We start from the raw sequence: 25,798 nt of genomic DNA, 5'->3' as shown, positions 1-25,798 counted from the left end.
AGCACTCAGGTCGCATCAGAGCATCGGGCCGTATAGTGTGAGACCCTGCATCGTGACCTGCAAACTTCTAATCCTGCGAGTCAATCGTGCAGTTTGAGCAAGAGCTGAATAACGTGACTGAAAAAAATCGCAGTGTCTGCCCAGCTTTAGGTGTACTGTCATCCGAGACGTGCACCGCAGTGTCGGCGTTTGTTTCCCTGTTGGCCATGCTTGTTGTTGTGGTCATCTGTTGTCTTCCGGTATTTTCTCCGCAAGCGACCTTTCCTCGACCAATGAGATAATCTGAATTGTCATACTCGAATTGTCATAAGTGTGCTGTCAGCTCATTGGTCACAAAGCAGGAGAGGGGCTGGGAATTATGTTTTCAAACAAAGCGTTAATTCCATAAACATTTATAGACTACTTTTGATTCTCACTGTATTACGGGACAAAGTGCGTCCCTTATTAGCTCAATACGGGACGTGTACTTTTGTTTCTAAATACGGGACGATTCCGTTTTTTAAGGGACGGTTGGCAACCCTACGTAGCGCGAACACCCGTCTCGCTGTGCTCCGGTGAGGTCCCCCGATTATCCGTCTAAAATACGTGTTCACCTGGTGAAACGTTACAAATGTGCGTGGGAGTAACTCTATAATGAGTCTGGACGACTATTTTTCTAAAATGCCTAACGTCAGGTCTAAGAAAAAGACAGCTCCGGTTGTGCAGGCTAGTGACATTGTGGGTCCTATGGCGGCTGAGCCTGAAGAAGCTAACGCCAGCGACACAGAAATCTCCGCTGACGCTGAGGAAACTGGGAGTGATATCGACCCGAATATCCTTGCGGCTCTGAGTAAGATAACTGACAGCATTACAACTTTATTGGATGTTAAAGTTGATACTGTGCTGGCCGCAATCCGTGAACAGACGTCTCGGATCCAGGCTCTGGCGACACGGGTGGGAGACGCCGAGATACGGATTTCAGGCGTGGAAGACACGGCAGGTGTATTGCAGGCGAAAGTGGCTCGACTCGAAAAACAAGTAACTGACATGGCAGACCACATGGACGATTTAGAGAGCCGCAGCCGCAGATTTAACCTTCGCCTGGTCGGGCTTCCCGAGGGCACGGAGGGAAATGATGTTGTCGCCTTCATGGAGTCATGGCTCCCCTCCTATCTCGAGCTCACAACTAAAAATGGGAAGATCAAACTAGACCGCGCTCACCGCTCTCTAGCACCGAGGCCGGGCCCCAGCCAGCGCGCCAGACCCATCATTATGAAGCTTCACAACTTTGCTGATAAACAACGTGTGATGGCCGCAGCTCGGCGCCTGGCTACGCAGCCGAACCAACCAACAAGTCGGATCAAAGTCTCCTTCTTTAATGATTATTCAGCGGCGGTAGCCAAGAAACGCAAGGCTTTCGACGAGGTGAAAAGCTGCCTGAGGAAGAAGAATGTGGATTATGCGCTTCTCTACCCCGCCACACTGAGGCTGTTTGCCAACGGCAAGGAGAAGAGATTTAACACACCGGAGGCAGCTGCGTCCTACGCGGACTCGCTGCCCTGAATCCCCGTAACCACCGGAGTACTCCTTTTCTTCACACTATGCCTTAATTAACCGGTGTGAGTACTTGCCGAATCTAGGCGTATATGACTCTTTTTTTTTTCGTCCTCGCTGCTTATAAGCGACCAGGTGAAATCTTCCACCCCATCGGGCACCGGACGGACTGTGTTTTCGTCTATGGGTAGGCGTGAGTTACGCGCGTGCAATGCCCTTCGGCTTTCCCGACGGGCAGGAGGAGATTGGTTTTTCCCTACATGTTTAGTAGGGCTGTTGCCAAATCACTGTTCTTTGAATGTTCCGTCACACAGCTCTTTCATGCCTTTTTTATTTTTATTTTATTTATTTATTTTTTCAACCAGGGTGTGGTGAACCCTTTGGCTCAATATGCTTTGTGTGATACATGAATAAGTCTAATAATGAGTAGGCTGCGAATATGCACCTGGAATGTACGAGGGGTTCACAGCCCTATTAAGAGGAGGAAGATATTTACTTGTCTAAGAAAGGACGGTGTAGATGTTGCTATGTTACAAGAGACACATCTTGATAATAATGAACACTTGAAGTTGCAACAAGGATTATATGGACAAGTGTTTTTTTCATCCTTCACTACAAGAAGTAGAGGAGTGGCAGTGTTGATTAGGAAAAATGTACCTTTTGTAGTAACTGATTGCGTTAAGGATCTGAAGGGCCGCTACGTGATAGTCAAAGGGATTTTGCAAGGCCAAAATATCTTATTACTGAATGTTTATTTTCCACCTGCCCACCCAACTACCTTTCTTACCAAAATGTTTCTGGAATTAGCCCCATTTCTTCCTAACTCTACCGTTATTATTGGTGGTGATTTCAACTTAATGTTAAATCCGCTTATGGACAGATTTCCACACAGCATTGCAACTCCTTCTCCTCAGGCCAAAGCGCTTCATGCTCTATGCGACGAGTTTGGACTTGTGGATGCTTGGAGATATACTCACCCCTCCGATAAGCAATACACATTTTTTTCGGCTCCGCATAGGTCCCAAACTAGAATTGATTACTTTTTTCTCCCGAAAACTGACTTAGGTCCAGTAGTATCGTGCGACATAACAAGTATAATCATCTCAGATCACGCTAGGGTAATCATGGATCTCGATCTTAAAGCTGCGCTTCATAGGTCCCGCCACTGGAGGCTTAATACCATTATTCTTAAGGATGAGGAATTTACCTCTCACTTCTCTGCAGAATTTAAAGCGTTTTTGGATATCAACACCCCCTCAGCTACTACTGCCTCTGTTTTGTGGGAAACATGCAAAGCTTATGCGAGGGGCCTAATTATTTCGTATTCTGCGACAAAGAAGCGACAACGGATGGAGGAACAAAAATCTTTAGAGAGCGAATTGATGGATAAGGAGAAAACATATATTGCCTCCCCATCACCACCATTATGGCAAGAAATAACCGCACTCAGGTCAGCGCTGAATTGCCTTCTTACCAGAGATGCAGAGAAGAAACTTAAATACACCAGACAGAGGTTCTACGAGCATGGAGATAAGGCCGGTAAATGTCTGGCGTACTATGTTAAGAAGCGCGCAGAATCGAATACCATTGCAGCGATATCTGATGAAGGTGGCCACAAGATATATGAAAACAAACTGATAAATGACTGTGTTAAGAAGTTCTACGAAGCCTTGTACTCTTCTCAACAAGTCCCGGAGGGGGTGCAGCTGATGCATAATTTCTTCACCCAATTCGACTTACCAAATTTGTCAGAGGAACAGAAGACTGCCCTTAACAGCCCTATAACTAAGACCGAAGTGTTTAAGGCTATTAAATCACTGCGAAGTGGAAAGTCGCCAGGGCCTGATGGCTTCTGTTGTGAATTTTATAAACAGTTTCGGGATATTATTGTGGAACCGCTTCTTGATATGTTCAACCACTCCTTCATTACGGGTGAATTCCCGCAGACACTGAAGGAAGCCAACATTTCCCTAATTCTAAAGAAAGGGAAGTGTCCTGATTTGTGCGGATCCTATAGACCTATAGCCCTCTTGAATGTAGATAGGAAACTGCTTTCTAAAATTCTGGCCACCCGCTTAGAAAATTTTTTACCTGTGCTGATAAGGGAGGACCAGACAGGCTTTATAAAGGGTCGAAACTCAGCCACCAATGTTAGACGCTTACTGAACGCTATTGTAGCTTTCAAGCAAAAATCTATTGACGGCCTGGTGCTTTCTCTCGATGCGGAGAAAGCATTTGACAGAATTGAGTGGTCTTATTTGTTGTATACTCTGGGCAAATTCGGCTTAGGGGAGAATTTTATAAAATGGGTCAAAGTTATCTACAATAATCCACAGGCAGCAGTCCTGACTAATGGACTTAGGTCTGATTACTTCAACACTCATAGGGGAGTTATGCAGGGCTGCCCCTTATCGCCCCTTCTATTCGCTCTGGCCATAGAGCCTCTTGCTGAGGCCATAAGGGCGACGCCCACAATACGTAGTTTAGAGATTGGACAGCTGTGTCATAAAATAACCTTATACGCGGACGACATCTTGATTCTTTTGACTAACCCTGTAACATCCGTACCCAGTCTCATTGAGGTGATTGACAGGTTTAGCCATTTCTCTGGCTATAGAATCAATTTGGCTAAGTCAGAGGCCATGCCTCTCGGTACTCTTTTCACAATGCCGGCTACTGTTCCTTCCTTTCCTTTTAAATGGTCTCCTAATGGATTTGTGTATTTGGGGATCTTTATTACCCCGTCTCTCGACCAATTGTACAAAGCCAACTTCACACCCTTATTTGGCAAACTCAAACAGGACCTAGAGCGGTGGGCGTCACTTCCTGTCTCCTGGCTAGGACGCATTGCCCTGATCAAAATGAATGTGCTGCCCAGGCTATTGTATCCTATCCAAATGATCCCCGTCTTGTTCTCTAAGAGAGTACTGAAGGACATAAATGGTTGGCTCACCTCTTTCATCTGGAACAAGCGCAGACCCAGACTCAAGATGGCAGTGTTGCATCTGCCAAGCTCCAGGGGCGGCTTGGATCTACCTAATATTAGATTGTATCAGCTTTCTGCCCATTTAAGATTTGTGAGCGACTGGGTTAGGGGTAAAACCTCAATCTGGTCGGATATTGAGACAGCTCTGTCACAATGCAAACTGAGCGATCTATTATTTTGTAATGATTTTAACGGAATCAAGGCCCTTTGTACAAATCCTGTAACAATCAACACCCTAAAAGCGTGGCGAATTGTCCGCCGTCTTGAGGGAAGATCGAGAATAACATCAACCTTTACCCCTATAATGAATAACCCTGCTTTCCCTCCGGGTTCTTTGGACCCCGGCTTTCAACGATGGTCTGATAAGAATATTAAGTCTCTTGGTGACCTTTTCTCGGGTGGTGAACTCATGTCGTTTGAACAGCTTACCAACAGTTACGGCTTGCCTAGACAGGATTTCTTTCGTTTTTTGCAAATACGACACTATATCACTCACAATACAACCCTTGCTGAGCACCCTGAAGTATCTGATGTTGAGAGGGTTTTGTTTGGGCAACAGCTGACGGTGTCTCTGAGTTCATTTTACCATGTGCTTAATGCTTTGACTACCACTGATGCGCAGGGGATTAGAGGTGTGTGGGAGAGGGAACTGTCGGTAACCATAGATGAAGACCGTTTGGTCTCTCGCAAAAAGGATTTCAATTTGTACTCGGACAAGAGCAATCCAATTTAAGATTTTACACAGATTACACGTATCCCCTCACCGCAGACACCTCTTCAGCCGCTCTCTTTCCCCTGTGTGTCTTAAGTGCAAAACTGATGTAGGGACTTTAACTCACTGTTTTTGGTCCTGTTATAAGCTTCAAGAATACTGGGCTGACATTACAGGTGAACTGGGGAAAATCTTCCACGTTGATATAGAGATGGACCCTTTGTCCCTGATTCTAGGTCTTCCAAGTGACCGCCTAAAAGCGGCGGCCAACAAAAGATTGTATAACACTCTAACATTTGCAGCCAGGAAAAATATCCTCTTACAATGGATCAACAATAGGACTCCCACTGTCTGTGGCTGGCGCAAAATAGTTTTTGAACTGATTCCTCTGGAATACCTCACACACGTTATACACCACAGTGTGGGTCAGTTCTATGGGATGTGGCACCCCTTTTTGGACTATATTGGACCGGACCTTTCCGCTATCTTATTCAAAGGACTACTACACACGTGATCACCACCCGGGCGCTGTAAGACTGACTCACCACCTCTTGTATGTTATATTTTGTATTTTGTATCTTGTATTATGCCTTATTTAAGAGCTGTTGTGTACATTTTGTGTTTGTACTGTTTTGTTGTTCTGTGTCTACTGTCGAGACACTGTCGTGTTAAAGGAAAATCTGCAATAAAAACAATGATGAAAAAAAAAACATCCTTATTTCTACTTTTTCCCAGCATTGTAGATTGAAATCAAATGCCAATACCCTCTAAGTGATATGCATATGCATAAGTGGTATGCATAATATGAATTATAGATGATAATTCACCAAAAAAATGAGCTTGGCAAATAAAAATGACACTGCAGTATTACAAGAAAACCCATTATGGGAATGGAAAGTTCTTCAAACAATCTACTAATTTGCAAACAAAGATGCAGTCAATTAATTTCAATAATGAAGTGAAGTGCAGGATTTAAGGAGAAACAAATAAACCCATCATTAAAATTCAATAATATAATAGCACTGTTGTGTGTTGCTGATGGACAACATTAGTAAACTTGTCATAATTTCTATCTTTTTATTGCCTACATTTTTCATTTGTTGCCAGAAGCATAATGCCATTGGGTTAATCATCCCATTCCCATTCTCATGAATGAAATATTTCTGAACATGCTGAGGTAATATCTTCAAATTTGGCACAAATGACTCAAAATGAACAGATTTGAATAAAGTAAAGACCTCATAACACAACGTTTTCAACTGAATACACTTATAATGACAAAAATCTATATAAATATTTCACAGCATAAAATGATGATGTGTCATAATTTAACTTCAAAAGATTAAAGTCATCTTCACTTTAACAGAAAAATGCAAACGGTGGGATAACTGAGAAGGACAGATCGATGTTTCCTGACAGGGGATCACGCCAGTTTTGGCACACATGCATTTATTATGACTGTCTTGTAAAAAGCTGTTTAATATCCACAAAAGGTGTTTCGCTACATAGACTGAACAGACCTCAGTTGCAGCCACAAGGACATGAAATGGCTTTCAGCTCTTGTAGGCCTTTTAAATTTTAACACTAAAATTTGTTCGCAGCTCTAGCAGGACGGGAACTTGCACGGGTGTGTTGGAGTAGCTTTGACTGAAAAATAAAAGTCAAGTGCAAGGAGCAAAAGGATGATAGCAAAGAGAGAAACAGTCAAAATGAAAGCATACTATCATAGTGGTGCTTAGCCACAGTGAAGAGAAACGTCAAGAGTTAAAGGTTGGAAAATTGTGGAAAAGAGAAGAGAGGAGAGGTGAAATCAGTTTTCAGGGCAACAGAAAACTGGCTATAACGACACCAGCAAAAAGTTACAGCTCTTTAATGATGGGAGCTTAGTTTTATGAAGACACATCCACAAGACAAAGATTAATCAGCCAGGCAGGAGTTGCCCCTGAACAAACACATCTCCCTTACCCTTGATAGAGCTGTGGGAGGAAACAGGCAGGCTTCAGTGTCAGACAAGCTGGGCGGCTTCAGACCTGTCACAACATCACTGATGTTGGTTTCATCATGAGCTTAGATCATACAGCTGAGAGCAACGGTGGCATGAATTCAAACAGGTTTCGATCTCGTCTTTGATCAAACGCTTCCTCGAGCTAAAGAGTAGGATACATGGTAAAGAATACTTGTCTTGTCTAAGGAGGATGTCTATATGTTTTTGAAGCTTTTACTTCTTACCACTGTAAGTGGAGAGATAAGATAATCTGTCAAATTTCAACTAGTCACTTGTAAAATTCTTCATAAAAAAGAAACTGACATATTATTTGGATTTGGAGCTCTTGCAAAATGTTTATGACAGCAAGAAATCTCTTCATGTGATAGAACGGATGCTTTTTTAATACTTACTCATTCATAATTCAGTCATCCATTCTTTCCTCTTATGTCTCAGTTTTGTTCCTTTGCTTCTCTCTTTGTGTTGCCAAGTTTGAAATGATATGGGAAATTATGCAAGAAGGCTTTAGTGTCAGGTTTGCTTTTTATTGCTGAACACAAACACATTATTTTTGCCAAGAAGCTTCCATTGCTAGCATATTGACTTTTTTCTGTTGACTCTGGCAGTTAACTGTCATTTGTGGATGTTTTCCTCTCCTAGGTGGTGGGAGAGTGGCGCTTTAGCAAGATCCACTGTGACATCTTTGTCACTCTGGATGTGATGATGTGTACAGCCAGCATCCTCAATCTCTGTGCCATCAGCATTGATCGGTGAGTTTGCCACCTCGCAGATTGTTTAGCCTGTTATGATTCCAGCATGGATTTCCGATGGAAATCTTTACCTGCTGAATAATATGAAACAGAAAACTGGTGTCTTTTAACTGCATGACCATCAAAGCACACACAGCTATTAACAAACAAAATGAGATTTTTAAGCCAGGAATACACCATAACAACACATTCAGTTTCTGTTTATCTGCAATACTGATTACCAGCCACCAGATGTTCAGGACAGAAATATGTATGCACATCAATATGGCATATTGATGCAATTTTGGAACTAAAATGAGTGCATTATCCAAGGACCACCTGTAAGACAGGTGCTGTGGAGAGTGAAATCTAATAGCATATTTGTGGGTGCCTGCACACTGTCAGCAGCAACCTTTTCATAGACATATGCCAGGGTTAAAAATTTTAAAAATAGATGAACTTTAGCAAAGGTTTAACTACCGGGTACAAAAATTAGCAAATCACTGAAAAGGATTTCATCTTGAGTAATTAATTGTTAATTGAATATGTAAAAATAAATACATTTTGTAATATAAATATACACCAAATTTTTAAAAAAGAGTTTTAATTAATTAAGTCTTTAAGAAAAAATAAATAAATATTTGCTGAACCCAATTTCTCAAATAAATATTGTTTGAAATAAACATCTTAATGCCTAGTGTGTCATGTTTAATACATATAGTTTTTTTGTGTGGTTTGGGGATTTCTGCATAATCAGTGTAATTTTTTAAATCCTGAAAAACCTAAATAAATTGCACGATGTATTTTTAAGCATTTTTTAATGTCAGATGTAGCAAATTAAAGGACATTTAAATGTAATTTAATCAATTTTATTAAGCAGATTTGTTAGATGGTTCAATAAGCTCAATAAATGGTTCAGAAAATTTGAATTTCCTGGCAGTTATTTCATAGGTCATGCTATAAAGGGTTAAGTCAATGTGATGACTTGTCAGATGGTGTTTTGGGTTAGTTGTTAATTTTTAGTTAACTGCTGAGTAAACCCCAAACACCATTTACAAAAAAGTTGCGATGGACAAGGCCGAGAATCAACACTGGATGCCTGTGATCTTAAGATCCTCAGATGGCAGTGCAATAAAACAGGAATCCTCCTGTCATAAGAATTCCTGCATGGGCTCCGGAACACTTCCAGATAATATTGTCTATAAGTTGTATAAGTTTCATGATCCATAAATGCTGCCATCTTCTGTGACCCAAAGCTCATTTAAAATGGACTGAAGCAAAGAGGGAAACGGTTCTGTGGTCAGACAAATCGAAATTTCTTACATTTTTTGGAAAATATGAATGCCACATCATCCACACTACAGGAGCGGGAGAGAGACCATCCTTGTTGTTAAGCCTGCATCGCTGATGGTATAGGGGTGCATTAGTGCATGTAGAAATGGCTGATTGCAGGTGTAGAAAGGCACCATCAGTGCAACATATAGAGCAAAACAAACGTCACTTTTTCAGGGACGGCCTTTCATATTTTTGTAGGACAGTGTTAAAAAGCATGCCGCTAATATTACAACAGCATGGCTTTGTTATGTAAGAGTCCGAGTGCTGAAACAGCCTGTCAGCAGACCAGATCTTTCACCAACTGAAAATATTTGGCACATCATGAAACAAAAAATAGGACAAAGAAGTCCAGCAGCAGCCCCCCTCAGTTCCCAGATATTTACAGACTGTTGTTAAATGAATAGAGGACTCTAAATTGTGGTAAACATGGCCCTGTAACGACTTTTTAGAGAACTGCTTCTGCCATAAAATAAAAATCAACCTTTTTTTGTTTTAAAATCATGATTTTTTTTTCTATAATCTGTTGTGAATGGAATATGGGTTTATCAGGTTGTATTTACACTTTGGAGCTGGGGTTATGAATATTAAATCCTGTGATCAAGTTCCAGTAATGCCATGCATGCAGTCTGGCCAGTGTAATGTGTGAATTGTCCCCCTGTAGTCTAGACCTGCCTCACAACACAGGGTGTTTCTTGGAATCCCAAGTATGAAAAAGGCACCACTTAGTTTCTAAATGCTAACATAACATAACACAATGCTAAACTATACTATACTTATTGCGTAAATTTTATTATTTAAAAAAACATATACATTAAATGCAAATTTGTTTTCTGTCTTTCCTTTAAAGTTGTCATCCTGAATCATTAGTCATTTGTTTTTTATGCAATTCACAAACGACATGTTTTCTGTGAGAGAGTGCAGACAAAGCAAACAATCTACATAGTCATTTAGACTGCAGAGCTTGCTGGCTTTTCAACCAAATTAGCTGCAAAAATCCTTAAAATAATCTAAGAGCGGAAGACTTTGACTGTGGTTTAGAACTAAACTTGTAGCAAACAGTCAGGTTTATAGAGCATATTTGCTTAAAAAGGTTTTTGCTGCAGCTGAGACCACAGAGAGCAAGGAATGCATCAAAAATATTAACACTAGTGGAAAACTAAAAGAGTGAGCTGAGGGATGCTGAAATGTTCCACAGACCTGAGTCATATTTGAAAGTTTCTTTAGTAGAGGTGGCAACTACATTTACACAGCAGCTTAATAATGCCATTATTAAAGATATTCGATGCATTAATAAAAAGTGCAATTTAAAAATAACAGTGAATAATATCACTTTAGATTAATTACAGTATCTCAATTATAGTAGCTTACAAACATCTAAAAGTACACTGTAAAGCTTTGACTATCAGTATTAAAGCCATGTGATATAATTGTGTAAATCTGAATGCTAAATGATGTACTATAAGCAAGAAAGTTTCAATGAGTATAGGTTATTAAGCATTCATTTTACATAATTCACTCATATATCCTAACTAAGTGTCAGTAGTAAAACAAAGTTTGAATTTTTATGTTACTCACATAAATTGTCCTCCTGTAAAGATGTAAAGATGATCAAAATACCAAAGAGCCTCTCACATGCAAAAAGGGTGTAAAATTAAGATTTAGATGAAAGTATTAAATAAAACAAAAGGCTCAGGTTTGAATATTAAACTGAGCCAGAGGCATTCATAATTCAGATTAATGATTGCATATTACATAGTATGTGTTACTGTAAGGAAGAGGACTCCTTTACTGCATTTATTTATATTGTATTGTCTGTATAGCACTTTAGAGCACACCTTTCACTTTATTAAAAGCACCTTATCAAGCACTTTATGAGCACTGCACTTTAAGCATGGATTTGCACACAAGAAGTTTAAATATTTATTGACTATTTATTGGGAATTTTAAAATCAGTTGGTGGCCTTGTTTCAGATCCTGCACAGCTGCTCCTCATCAAGGAATGTGGTGGTTGTCTGTCAGGAGAGAAGAATGGTGATTGAGATTGTGATTAAGGTTTACCAATAAGGAAAACTAATGCAAATGTGTGTGTGAAATCTAGGGATAAAAGTGGTGCAAATAAGTGTTTGTAAGTTAATGATTACTCACCTTTCTTGCCTGTGTCCTCTTCAAGGTGTTTGGGCAAATGTTTCCCTGGGGGTCCAGACACCATTTAAAGGTTCCGGGAGAGACCATTGGTAAAGAGAGTGTGGTGAATCTTTTTGTGCTTGGGTTTCTGGGTTTTTATAATATTGGGTTTTGTGTAACATTAAAGTGTGAAATATTTATTAATATGTAAATGTGAAGATGTATTTATGTATTTATTTATTCTTATTGATATATTGTATACTGTGGTGGAAGGTTGGGATTTAAGAATTTACCTGAGAGTGGAATAATGGTTAAGTCTGTGACAGCTGAACATATTTAAGGCTGCCAGTTGTCATTAGAGGATGGATTTTTGTGCTGTGAAGAAGCTCGACAAGTTAATTGTTTTAAGGAGAGCCATATAGCAAATAAATACTTTGTTCCACTATACTTGCCTTGGTCTGTCTCACTGTGTTTCCAGCCGCTAAGGGCTGCCCTGTTACAGTTACAAACAGCATATGCATCAATATTATTTAATAACAACATGAAATATTTTTATAATAAAGAATTAATACAGATTATTTTAACAAAGTCAAAATAGCTTAAACGTAGCACTTCAGTGTTATATTTTTCTAGCATCAGTTTTTAACTATCTGCTCAGATACAGTCTTTCAGAACGCCCATTACGTACACAGTAGTTTGATTCATTGTTTAAATATTGATCGGAACTGCTTAAAATCAATAGTCTCTGTTTAATTCAACATAACAGTGCAAGAACACTGCTTCTTGTCTTGTCAATAAACGTGGATTCTTTAAAAACTAAATTCTCTCATTTTGTTCTGTGATTTAAAAAAAACTGTTTAACGATAGTGCTGTGATTAAACTTTATGTAATTTTTTGAAACTTACACTTGAAGGCTGTTCATGGGAATATCAAGGATATATTTACCACATTTTCCATCCATCTATTCTCTTCTATCTTCATTTTATTTAATTTAATTCTTTCACGATTAATTTAAAGATACGCTAAAGGAGCATATCCAGTGACACTGATTTATTTCTCCATTTTAAAGAAGTGATCTGCATCCACAGCAAAATTAAATGGGTTCTTCTTTTGCCAGTGTTGCGCCTTTCCACCTATGGTCCTATAATTACACTTTGTAGATATCGCATAGTCTTGCTGACTAGTAAACAAATACAATAATCTCATAACTCCACACAGGCTTTCACTTTAGTGTAGTAATAAATATTCACCTTGGTCACATTTTCAGCTCTTACTGAGGTGAGTGAATTAGAATACAGATGACTTGTATGTGGAGAAAATCTTATTAATCTGAATAATGTGATCGTATATCGCTGTTTTTGTATGTAAATGAATGTTTCAAGCACGCTAGAGAGGAATCTCACCTGAATTTACATTTAGATATCAGTGATATGGCCTGTGCTTGTTTGCCACATATTTGTGAATACCAAATATGTGAATCATTGTGACAGAATCAAGAATCACTTCACCTGGCTTTGGCACGGTTAAGGATCCACTCACATGATGGCGATTTATTTGCAAAGATTCATATAACAGTCACAGATAAATGTGTTTCCAGCTCTAGGCAGCACAGTAATTTATACATCCAAGGATTGCTTCCTGCTGTGCTAACTTTGTTCTTATTCTCTAATGTGGGTGTGATGAAATTATGGGGTCTATTTCTGTGTGCAAATGTAAGTATTCACTCTTTTTAGAAGGATGACTAGATTAATTGCAATTGGAGTTGGGGCGCCCTCCAACAATGGCCAATCAATTTAACCACTCACTTCCTCTTTAGAAGCAGAAGACTAATGGGACTAAGACAAAACTGCTTATGTGTAGGAGATAATACGAATGTACGCGTGGACTCCAATCTCCAATTATGCTCGCCAAAAAGCAGGCGGTTTTATGGCTGAAAACACTTCTCTGTAATAATGCTCTCAGTGAGTCATAATATGCAATAGAATAAATTAATTTAACGTTATTTGAATGTGTTTATATACAGCACGTTGCTTCAATTACTGTGAGAAAAACTAATGTCTGTTTACATAAATGGTTTGCACAATTACCTAAAACTACAGCTTCCCAGAACAATCTTATTAATGTAATATGAAGCACATGACAAAAAAAAGGTTGGAAGAAAACATGCATCCCATGTCTCCAGGTGTTTGAGCTGCTTTACCTTAGCGCAGGTGCTTATTTAGTGGCTACATATTTTGCTAGAGCTTGATAGTGTCTCACAAGTTTTCAGACTATTGACCTGATGCACACTGGTCCTATTTTTGTGTGTAAGCTTGAAATGACAGGTCTTTTGTACGCAGGCTGCGTGGGTTTCTGCGAGGCTGCCACTGGCACAAATAGCCAAAGGGCTTGATTGATACTAAGTGAGCTATTAATCAAGGGTGTGGTGATTATTACATGTTCACTGAGTGAGTCATATCGCCGTGCTCAATGTTCTAACTACACTGATGAGCGCCATCAACAGCTCAAAAATAGGGGGAGAAAACACTTAAAATGGTTATTATTGTTTGAATGATTCATGTCATGCATGCCAAAAAAAATAATACTAACAACTGTTATTGAACTGTCTGACGCTTCAGCTTTTTTGCAACCACCTTCCTAACCTGTGCTTTCCACCAGCCACCAAAAAAATTGTAAGGTAACGTTACAAAAATCCCCTATGAGCAAGCAGTTGGCTTCTTGCTCATAGGAGGAAAAACTTTTACTGGAAGAAATCTCTGCCAATATCATCGTAAACATTAGATTGGTAGTCAGTAACCACTGATTTTCTGTCACAAAGACACTCAGTCATGCGCTCTTAAAGGCTTTCCCAAGCTGACTTTCTGAGTAAAACACTTCAAAACCAAAAAGAAAATCAATGAATGAGAAAGCTGGGCATTTCCTAGTGATTACTGCAAGCTCACTAATAAGGTTAACTAATGTATCAGGGTTAAATGATAAGGCCTTTCCTGCAAGAGACTGGGGTTAAAACAGCCTTCCTACTAGTATCTCATTTTATTGGAGCTGCAGCTTACAGCACCAGTTTCCACAGGCCAGTCCATCTCGGAAAAGGATTTGATTAAAAATGACAGGCAGCATTTCTTGTTTCACCCTTTTCTGGCTCCATGCTTTCTGTTGTGCTTTGAGCTAAAAATTTCAACTGATGGAGAAAGAGAACTGGAAATAGAAGTGGTGTGATCACTTAATGAAAAACATACAATAAAATGAAATTTTATTAAAAGCATGTGTGTGTATATAAATATTTCAAACCTGCTTTACTCACTATGTACAACTATAAAAATGTGCCATGTTTTTCACCAATTATAACTATGACAACTATGTTTCCTTTACCCCTTACAGCTACACGGCAGTTGCAATGCCAATGCTGTACAATACCCGCTACAGTTCCAGGAGACGGGTCACGGTGATGATCTCTGTGGTTTGGGTACTGTCTTTCGCCATATCCTGTCCCCTGTTGTTTGGCCTAAATAACACAGGTAAGAGAGAGTACAATACACACATGATCTTCAGTCTGTGAATCAGAAATGCTTTTGTGATGGTGCAAGACAGAGTGATAGCAGAGGTAACAGACGTTTGCCACTGTACTTAAGCAGACCATCTATGTCAGCACCCAGTTACAGCTACAATACTGCACTGTAAATTCACTATGGAGCTATTTGTGCCGGTAAAGAACTCCTTCACACCCGTGTGTATCTACTTTTAGTGAGCCTTTGGCCTTTAGGTTGGTTATTCCAAGGAACAGGGGCTTAAAGGAGGATTACTAGTAAAGCAGTTTTGATTAAGTGCTTTTTGCGAGGCGCCACCTTGTTGTTGACCAACTCCAGTGGCCTGTCACTTTGAAGCTCCGCTCATCCCTTTGAGTCCTTCATTTAATGCTGGTTCAGCTCAGACTCAAACCCTGAGAAATAAACACTGACTGTAGATCGAGTCGGCATATTTTGTAGAAAGCATGAAAGAAGGAATTACAAATTTCAAAAGACATTTAAAAATGGAGAAAAGTGAAGCATCAAATAGCCAGACTTCTAGCCCAGAGTGTGAACTGAGCTTTAAAAACACTGGATCCTACATTTCTCTGATAGCAACTACTGAAGGCTTCCTGCATCTTTCTTGAACCTTGTTAGTGGAAAGATAATTCTATGTATAAAATTGGTGAAGTTCCCCCTAAATAGACTACTTTCTCTAGCCTTCTAGCCACAGCCTTCAGCGTGACAGTTGGACAGGTTTAACTTGAAATGCTGCAATTTTCTTTATAATTATTAGTTTTGGTTTGTCCAAAAAGCTAGAAATACAAGCCCAGAGAAGCATCGCCTCAGTTTCTAAACTAGTTTTTAGGGAATTTTAAAAATGAGGGCAATTCATCTAGTAAATTATTAAAATCTAAACTTAACAAACAACCCTTGCAGAGTCCAAAACTGGGGTGAGATGATCTCTGCATTTGGCTCCACAGCTATAAGGCAGTCCACATGGGCTGTGAGAAGTGGGAGTACGGTTAATGTGAGTGGAGGTGAGGTAGAAAGAGTGCTGTGTAAATAACCTCAGAGTGAGGAGAATGTAGAAGTGGTGACATTTTTGGATCTACTTGCAATCAAAAAGCAATTATTGGTTCAAGCAAATCTAAGGTTCCAAATTCTGGTTTTACAGACTTTTAAAAGTGGAAGTAAAATAAGATTAAACACATACACACGCACAAAAGCAGCAAGTCTTGGGAGAAAGAGAACACGCAGTCTTAATTCACATTGTGCTTATCTCCACAGCTACTCGTGATGAGTCTCTCTGTGTGATCGCCAATCCAGCCTTTGTGGTGTACTCTTCCATTGTGTCCTTTTATGTACCCTTCATCATCACTCTGCTCGTTTATGTCCAAATTTATGTGGTCCTGAGGAAGCGCAGAAAACGCGTCAACACAAAACCAAAGCAGCTTGTCTCTCAGGCTGCGGACCCTGATATGGCCACCTCACTAAAGGTGAGCTGCTATAGCTGGCTCGTGTTTTTATGGCTTCATTTACACATTTATTTTATCAAAGCTCCTTTATCTCTCTGTACTGTCTTAATATTTTAGAGTAATACATTAAACTAAAAAACATCACAAAAGACATCATTTGCTGTTTGATTTTGTTTGTTTCTTTAGGGAACTGCAATACATTTTTTCAGTCCAGCTATTCTTGTTGGTTTTACAAGCAGACATTGTATTACAGAGCAACACATTATTAAAATAAAAACACAGACTGCGATTGATTTTCTTTGAATACACAATGGATTAAGATAAGGGGTTGAATTGACTCTGACTCTGCTAGAAAAGGCTTTTTAGCTGTTTTAGTTTTTAACACCTTACATGAAAATAAGATATTTAATATCAGGTTTAATCCAGGACACAAATTTGAATCTTAAATGACACATTTCCCTGTAAAATGTGTCATTTAAAAAGAAAATGTGACATGCAAAACTAATTGTGACGGCCCTCAAATGACCTTTTGCTTTTCTGGGTATTGATTTTCTTGTCATAACTTATTGATGTCTGTACAGAAAGTAAGCAACACTCTCGATCCAGTGCAGTACATTACTCATGTTTATGCATGGCTTCGTGCTGTGGTTTTGGTCAATATATGGCAGCATATTGACAGATAGCTATAATCTTTATGGGGTAACGGAGCATAATTTTTCACTTCTTATCTTAATTATCAAATTAAGGTTGGTGAAATTATTTCACACAACAATATATTACATGGTCACATTGATGGATTGGATTTTCAGCGGGTATAGAAGCTGCAGATCAGAGTGCTGCTAAACAGCCTTTCCGTGCTCAGTGTAGCCTCTTTTGACCGTGTAGGAAGCGGGACCTGTTCCTCCATGCTTAGACGGCCCTTTTGTCAGTTGCTTTGACATTGTACTCTCTCCTTGCCTGACACAGCTGTTTTCATTTCAGGATAAGTGCACTCATCCAGAGGATGTGAGGCTGTGCACCATGATTGTTAAAACTAATGGGAGTTTTCCTGTCAACAAGAAGAAAGTGGTGTGTATACATTTTTGTTCTTTTGTTTTTATGCTTTCCCCTAAAAGTTTAATTGATATAAAAAAAAAAAAGTTTTTGCCTGCAGAGATTTCGAAAGATGTCACCTTGAAGTTTTCCCCATCTGCTAGAATAAATGTAATTTTAAAATTCAAAGTTAAATAAAGAAAAGTTTTATACTCGCTACCCCCATCCGAATGAACCTTTACTAAATTTGTCTTCATTCAGATATTCATCAAAGATGTGGTCAATGAGGGAGAAGATCTGGAGCTGGATGAGCTGAATAACAGTGGAAGCAGTGTGAAGCAGAAGCAGCAGATACAAGGTGCTCTTGGAGACACTCCAGCCACGAGCCATCAGCTATTGATGCCCAACAAGGCCAGCGCTAGCCCCATCTCAACACCCCCCACACCCCACAAGGAGGGCCAGAAAGCAGAAAAGAACGGCGATCCTGCCAAGGAGACCTTAGGCGATCCGGCACCCATCGTAGCCAAAGCCTTCCAGACACAGGCCTTACCTAATGGCAAGACTCAGACTTCTGTGAAAACCATGAGCAAGAGAAAGATCTCCCAGCAAAAGGAAAAGAAGGCTACCCAGATGTTAGCCATCGTCCTCGGTAAGTTAGTCCCTTATTATTAGTAGTAATTTTTAAATTATTCATTTGATTTTAAAAGAAGTCATGAAAGTGAATACAAGCTCAATTAAAAGCCGTTTTATGTGATTCTGCACATCAAAGTTGAAGTGACACTAGAAAATTAAGCATTTCTAGAACCAAATGTTATCTTTGAACATGCAAAGGAGCGTGTTCAAAGCGTTTTTTGCAATGTACATATCTTTTTTTTCCCACTGCTCTATCATAGGTATTTGGCTGTCTTTACGTTTGCTTTTGTTTTCATTTCAATCAATTTTTTCAGTAGGACCTAAAAAAAGAGTTTGAAAAACAAGTCAGACAGTGATGCAACAAAAAGAAATTGTACTGATACTTTAGAATCCAACTCCTCAGTAGGGCCACCCATATTTGGGCTTTATTTCCTCATTCTCTGTATCTTATTCTAATACCTAATTTTTTTTTTCTTTCCTCAGGTGTATTCATTATATGCTGGCTGCCGTTTTTCATCACACATATCTTGAACACCCACTGCACCAAATGCAAGGTTCCTGCCGGGATGTATAACGCTTTCACCTGGCTGGGCTATGTGAATAGTGCTGTAAATCCCATCATATACACCACCTTTAATGTTGAGTTCAGAAAGGCATTCATTAAGATCTTGCACTGCTGAGCTGCAACATCACTTATCTGATCAGACTAAAGGAGAGGTGATGAATGAAAGCATATCCTGTGGCAAATACCTCATCCTCTTAAGGAAAATACACCACGTGGGGAAACTACGATCTGTTCATTTAAAGTTAGTTAAGTGACTGAAAAAAAAAAAAAAAAACTGGCTTTGGCTTTGTCTTCTTGAAAGGCATCTTGGATCTATATGTTAAATTTCGTGTGGAGTCCCGTTCTCCAAATCACTGAATGTAAAACAAGAAATGTCTGTAACGATGACCTGTTTTATGGAGAGAGAAAAAAATGACATTGTTCTCTGACATCATTGTGCTTGTCATGTAAGGAGCCATCTGTGTATACCACACACATGCAAACTGCTATTTATTGTATGTGTACTTTATGTTTTAATCATAGATGTTTTTTGCAAATCTTAAAGATATCGAGTCAGTGTTCATTGCAGTGTTAAAATTGAAAACAATTCACTGATTAGATTCACTGATTGTCTGAAAGACACGGTATAATTTACTTGCTGTATGATGCAGCCATGCCAATATCTGCAATTTAGCAATTTTATAAATAAATATCTATTATAATTACTAATGCTATTATTATTATTATTTGTTGTACATAGTTTTTCTTAATGCATTTATTGTGATTATATGACCGCAATAGAAATGTGATGCATGCTACACTGCTCCTCTACTTGAAATGCATGTTTAACAATAAATTGCAAAAGATCTCCAATAAATGAAGTTAAGATACCGTGTGAAGTGCCACATGAATATCACCGCTCACTGTGTGTATACGAATACACTCATAACTGACTGGTCATTATTCAAAAGCTTCTCTGTTATTCCTAGGATTGATCTGCAGTTTGAGTTGTTTACTGGAAGCAACACCAAGCTCTGCTGCAGAGGCGTTGTTCCATTAAAACTAATGAATGGTATGTGGACTTTGCAGCTTCCAGGTATAATCATGTGGATATGTGCAACCCAGCCCCTGAAGCCTCTCCCTGGGGCCTTTGCTGAGCAAGAATGGGGTGAAACTGAAATAATAGCTACCGCAATACATGTATACAACTATTACAACTACAGTGTTGGAGTTGGAGTGATGATCTCATTTTATATTTACAGTATATACGCACACACAGAGCTACCAGACTGACTCGCTATGTGCCACTGTTTGAATAGCTTCAGTCCTAATGAACAGGTGGGAAAAGGGAGTTCATGTCTGAAGATGAGATCAAAATGAAGCGTAAATAACACTCCAGCTTATTCTTTAGTAATGAACACTGACTGAATTTACTTGTTATTACTGTGTGTTATTCTTTTCATTGTTGTTATTCATGTTTAGTTATTTAAAACACAATTTTGAGATGGTTCGATGCCTCTGTGCATCTGCTACAGATCTCATTTTTGAATATTTCTTTTTCTTTAAAGGGCACGCTGTGTTACGAGTCATTGGGAAACTAAATATTTGTGGGCGCCATGGTTTGCCACTAAACCGTGGTATCTATGTGTGACAAACTGACAAGTGGAAATAAATATTTGAAATAAAGTTTTGTGTGTTGTGCATGGGTAAAAGAGTAAGAATACAGTGTCGATGGATGCATATCACCATGTCTGGGTCAAGAGGGGGATGACATAATTCCTTTGTTGTGGCTGTGAAATGCACTCTTTACTCTCATGAGTAGCTGACATCATTTATACTTTCGTTCAAGCTCAACATCAGTCTTCGTGATGGCCAAAGATGTTTGAGCATTGCATCATTTCAGAAAAAAAAAGAACAACAAAGGGATGAGCCAGAAACAACATATTAAAGTATTTCTACCGCTGTTAGCAATCCCCAAGTCTGACTAAGGCAACCGAATGAAAAATAGTTGCTGTTCAAGGTAATTCATCACTTGTGTTGAGTGCTGCACTTGCAGTCTGAATACACAATGCTCTGGAAATGCAGCTTTCACCTTTTTTTGTTGTCATGTCATCTCAGAAGACCAAACCTTTCCTTGAAATATATCTGAGCAGCTACAGTGCGGAAAGCAGCGCTAGTAAAGGTGATTATTCATGCTTGATTTTATTCTGAGGAGTTGACATTTAACTGCAGATTGTGCTGGCTTTACATCAATAAACTGGGAGTTAAAATGATACCCAAACACCCTAAAGTATCTAAAATCAATATCTTAAAGAAGAGCCAGGGAAGTGTATCTTAGCCTTATCAAGGGAAACAGATGAGAGCAATTTATTACACCAGCAAAAAACAAAATTATGAAACTGAGTTGTATTTCTATAGGAGTTTGATTATTGAGACGACTGTTTCTTTCTTAATAATTAAGATCTAAGAGCAAATAAGCATACTCCCAAAATGATAAAGGTTCCATATCATAAAATATAAAAACTGTAAAAATATGAAACCCCAGTTAAACATAACCATAATCATCTTCCCTCAATCGTCCCTCTCTTCTGAGGTAAGGTGAAAGTGATGGGGTGGGCATGTTGCTAACGCTACACTGCTTTTTCTAGCATGCAGGCAAAATGTACTGTTGTTGAGTGCAACAGAAAACAGGAATTTTTACTGAGTCTTCATGAGAGTTCGTGTTTTCTCTTAAGTGACTAAAGCTGTCTGTTAAAAACACCACTCCAATGACAAAAACTTAATTTAACATGCAGCTTTGTTAGCTTGCTTTGATTGGTTGATTTATGGTTTTGTGTGATTTTTTTTATGTTTCTATAACTTAACGCCAAAGTCACCCAGCTGTGAATTTGTATATGAGGCTATCATTGGCATTTTTATTGATCATATGCCCACAGAACAAAGCTGTAAGACAAATGTTTTGTCAAAAGTTGGTTAGAAACTGTGAAAACCTTTTAAATAAATGTAAATTTAAAACCTGTAAAAAAGGGCTTCTGGTGGTCAGCTTTGGTTTTTGCCTTCTGTGCTTCTCTGCAAACTGAACTCAGCTGGCTCTCTATTAATTTTGTCTTTTGCAAAGATAATGCAATTAATGTTATTATATTTCATAACTGAAGTATTCACTCAGCAGTACTTACATTTTATTCATTAGTTTATCAAACCCTACAGTCACAACAGAATTAAAACTGTGATTGCTGCTCAAGAGTTTGTTACATTTCCTTGTTTCTTTTACAAAAGAGCAGAATCAGTAACGAGGCTGTCAGTTTCAGTGAATACCTTCATTCAGCAGCTGACTTGTGAAATAGTTGGTGATACAACTTAATGGACTTGTGCTAACTATAGGGACTTGAATTTTACTTGCCCCTTGAGAAAAGCTGTTATAGAAGGGCTGTGACTTATGACATAGGCTGTGTGTGTGTGTGTGTGTGTGTGTGTTCCTGTCTAGCTATCTTTGTGAGGACCGAAATCTGCATTCAACTATACTAGTGAGAACCAACAGTCACTTGTGAGGACATACAAATGGTCCTCACAAATTTGAAGGCATTTAAAGGCATCTTTGAGGCTCAAAATGTGGTTTTAGTGTCAGGGTTACAGTTAGGTTATGGTCAGGTTTAGGTTAAGGGTTAGGGTTAGGCATTCATTTTTTTTGTGTGTGTGTGTGTCTGTCTGTCTGTGTGTGCATGTGTGTGAGAGATCCTCACAAAGAAGCTATGTAAGGCTCATGAGTCCCAGTCGACTGTGTATAAAGGTTTCTTCCTTTAAGTCTTCCATTGATATTTGTTTATGGATTTTTCTGCCTTTAGCTTTTATCTAATTCAGCCGAAGGACCATTAAGTTCATGGATTCTGTTGAGGCATCCATCTACAATTCACAAAACTACAGTGATCAAACATACACACACTAATCGCCCAATGGGTTTTCTCCCAAACATGTCTTCAAGGTCAAGATCTAAGCCATGTTTGTTTTCTTACTGCATTGAGGCAACTGTTGCCTGAAGGCACTTTATATTATAAGGTAAATGCCCTACAATAATACAAAGAAAACAGAGAAAACCCCAACAAAACTATATATCCCCCGATAAGCAAGTGCTTTGGTGACAGTGGAAAGGAAAAACTCCCTTTTAACAGGAAGATACCTCAGCAGAACCAGGCTCAGGGAGGGGCAGCCATCTGCTGCGACTGGTTGTGGGTGAGCGATGAAGACAAGACAAAAGACAGGACATGCTGTGGAAGAGATTTATTATGGTATTGTAAGTCATTGTGATTTAACCACCGCAAATTAATCCATTACTGATTACACAGCAAATAGGGAAGCACTTTTAAATGTTCAGTTTCTATGCCACATGTCAAAACAAGATTTTGAATGTGATTAAAGTGCTGGGTGGGTTCTTTTGCATGTTTAAAGAAGCCAATTGAGTCTAATAATAGATTAAATGCCGTGTTGAGGATATCTACATGGATGTTAAAATTACACACAACTATTTTATCTAAGCTGAGCCCTAAATCAGGTAAAACGTTTGAGAATTCAGACAGAAAAAGGCCCAGGTGGACGATAGATAACAACAAATAAAAATGTCTTTTTTTTTAGTTTTCCAGCTGGGTGGACAAGGCAAAGCATCAATTAGTGTAACTCAGGGGTCATTTAAACTAACACAATCATCCTACTGTAATTATTAATTTATTAACTAACATGAACTTAGAGGAGAGAGACCTAATGTTTAACAATCCACATTTCACAGTTTTATTTGTTGTAGATACAATATTGTTCTTTCTTTGGAATTTTTTGTGTTTAAATTATTTCAGCTGATTTTGGTTTGTTTTTTGTCAGGGAGCAGACAGAGTCTCTAAGGGTTTGAGGGGGTAACAGGAGGAGAGAAGCTGCAGAGAGTGAGAGCTGCTCCATCCAAAGTGGGATGGATGCCATCTCTCTCCTAACAAGTACAGGTTTCGCCCAGAAGGTTACGTAGCTATCTATAAAGTCCACATAGTTTTTTGTTCCAACATCACCATCCACCTCTCGTTTCTGAATGCACAAAACTTACTTTATTTTTTTTAGTTTTTCAAAATATATCAGAATCAACATCTTTTGTGTGATATTTTGTTTTGGAGACTAAGGATGGTCACTTTTGCTTACACTGAGAGCCACTTTGAAGCCCCCTTGTGAGTTCTTTTGGAAGAAATACAACAGAAATATCCCACATCTCTTCATGAAACAGCTCTTAGGGAATTGCCTCTGAAAAATAGGGGTGTCATGATCAGTGTGTAGGAGTGGAGGAGCCGAATGTAGAGCACTGCAGGCGGAATTCAACACGAAAGGGTTTTATTGTGGCTGATCAAAGTTACAAACAAAACACAAAAATCCAAACAAAGCCATAATCTAAAGAACAAGGACATGCCAGGAGATACAGAGGAAGAAGAGCAACATAGCTCAGCTATTAATAAGAACTTCAGCAATCCCAGATATGTACATAATATATTTAATATGCCATGGTATTGAGAAAAAACTGACAAGTTTTAGCCTGTGGCTTTTGAAAGCCACCTGTAAAGCTACTGAGAGTACCATGACAAAGGAAAAAGGGAGGCTGTGCAAAAAAAGACAAGCGAGAAAACTGGCTATCAGGATAAAAGAGGAACTAAACTACAACAGAGGAAAACACCTGAATGAAGTCACTCTGAGGGAGAACACAGAGAGATAAGAGAAAGGAAGGAATTATTAGGAAAACTCCAAATGAAAATACAAAGAACTTGCAACTGTTACAAAAGAGTATATTATATAAAATTCCATTAAATTCTATGAAATTCCAAAATTTCAAACACTAGAATAATAAAAACCAAAGTCAAATACTGTATAATTCCCTGAAAATGGTAACCTCAGATGCAGATAGAGATGAACTGCATGTAAAAATGCTTGTCACCTTAAATTCATCAAATAACTGTAATCTGTTTTGGTAGCAAGCTAAAATATAAAAACAATGTCACTGTCTAATCATATATGGGACTAACCATAAACCGTTTGAACGTCTACATTGGAGCTGTGGTGTATATTTATGTAGTCAGAGTGCAAGAAATGCAAGATAAACATAACGTAATTCACAGTGACAGACTCAGTTATGAGAAAGCCAAAAAGCAACAATTACGGGTATCTTAAATGGGAATTCCTCACAATGCAATCTTTTTGTATTCATTCATTTTTTTGTGTCATTTATGAAAAACTATGGTTTTGATCCCACCTTTTTTATTGATGCTACAGGGCACCGCCATGTCTCTGATTAAATTTCTGATTATATCAGGAGGAAAATGTTGGAATGCTGGACAGCCCGTCCCCAGTGTCATTCCTTATGCACCGCCTTAGGGCTCCAGTTCAAGGATTACTGATATGCTGAAGCACCATTGTACCCAGTGTTCCCCAACACAGGCATATACAATAGGAAAGATAAAGCGATACAGCCTCTCGAGTTCTGTCCAGTCCTCTCTGTATTATATTTCACATGTAATGTGACCAAGCAGTGATTTACATTTGGCTCTAAAGGTGGTTGGATATATGCTTTCACACAATATGTCTTTGATATTGCAGTACAATATCAAATATCATATCAGCAATAAACTACATAACACTGGCAGTCAGCTATTCATGCAATGCAATGCTGTACCATAGAGTCTCTGAGGAGAGTTTTTGTTGTGTCTGTTCCCCCACCCTCTTCTTTCTTCAATCTCTAGTGTATGTTTTCCCTCATCACCTCTGTACAGTTTCTATCTTTGCAGAAATAATTGACAGGCGTGTCCAAAAATAGCCCCAGGGGTTGGAGAAGTAGGATTCAGACAGCACTGTTGTTGTGTAGGCAATAAGGAACCTAAGGTAATGACTGGATAATGATAGCGTTCCTATATAGCTGAAATCTTCTCATGCCTATGAAATGAGTCCTATCGAGTGCCTATGCTGGCCCATTAACAATTAGAAAAATGTATTATCTGCTAAGACCCCAAAAGGCCCTAAAGGCCATACGCTTACTTAGAACAAGTGGTGCAAAATGATAATACTTTCAGAGAAAGTTAAATACTTACAAATACCTGGACTAATTTCCTAGCTCTGTTTCTGATAGAGATTAAATGTAAACATGTAAAATTTCATATGACACACCGAGATAGT

The 25,798-nt window shown here is 38.9% G+C and overlaps 1 protein-coding gene across 1 annotated transcript in view; it reads left to right on the top strand.

Moving 5' to 3' along the window:
• Positions 1-20,273, top strand: part of drd2a (dopamine receptor D2a) — a 57,764-nt gene extending 37,491 nt beyond the window's left edge. The window contains exons 3-8 of the mRNA XM_080888257.1: positions 7,876-7,985; positions 14,802-14,938; positions 16,217-16,425; positions 17,386-17,472; positions 17,698-18,085; positions 18,553-20,273. Coding sequence (XP_080744383.1) covers positions 7,876-7,985; positions 14,802-14,938; positions 16,217-16,425; positions 17,386-17,472; positions 17,698-18,085; positions 18,553-18,749 — 1,128 coding nt within the window. The 3' untranslated portion in view covers positions 18,750-20,273. The remainder of the gene's footprint in view (positions 1-7,875; positions 7,986-14,801; positions 14,939-16,216; positions 16,426-17,385; positions 17,473-17,697; positions 18,086-18,552) is intronic.
• The last annotated feature ends 5,525 nt before the right edge of the window (positions 20,274-25,798 follow it).

The sequence above is a fragment of the Rhamphochromis sp. 'chilingali' genome, assembly GCF_963969265.1.
Source record: "Rhamphochromis sp. 'chilingali' genome assembly, chromosome: 8".
In the NCBI taxonomy this organism is placed as follows: Eukaryota; Metazoa; Chordata; class Actinopteri; order Cichliformes; family Cichlidae; genus Rhamphochromis; species Rhamphochromis sp. 'chilingali'.
This window is presented reverse-complemented; position numbering and strand designations above follow the sequence as displayed.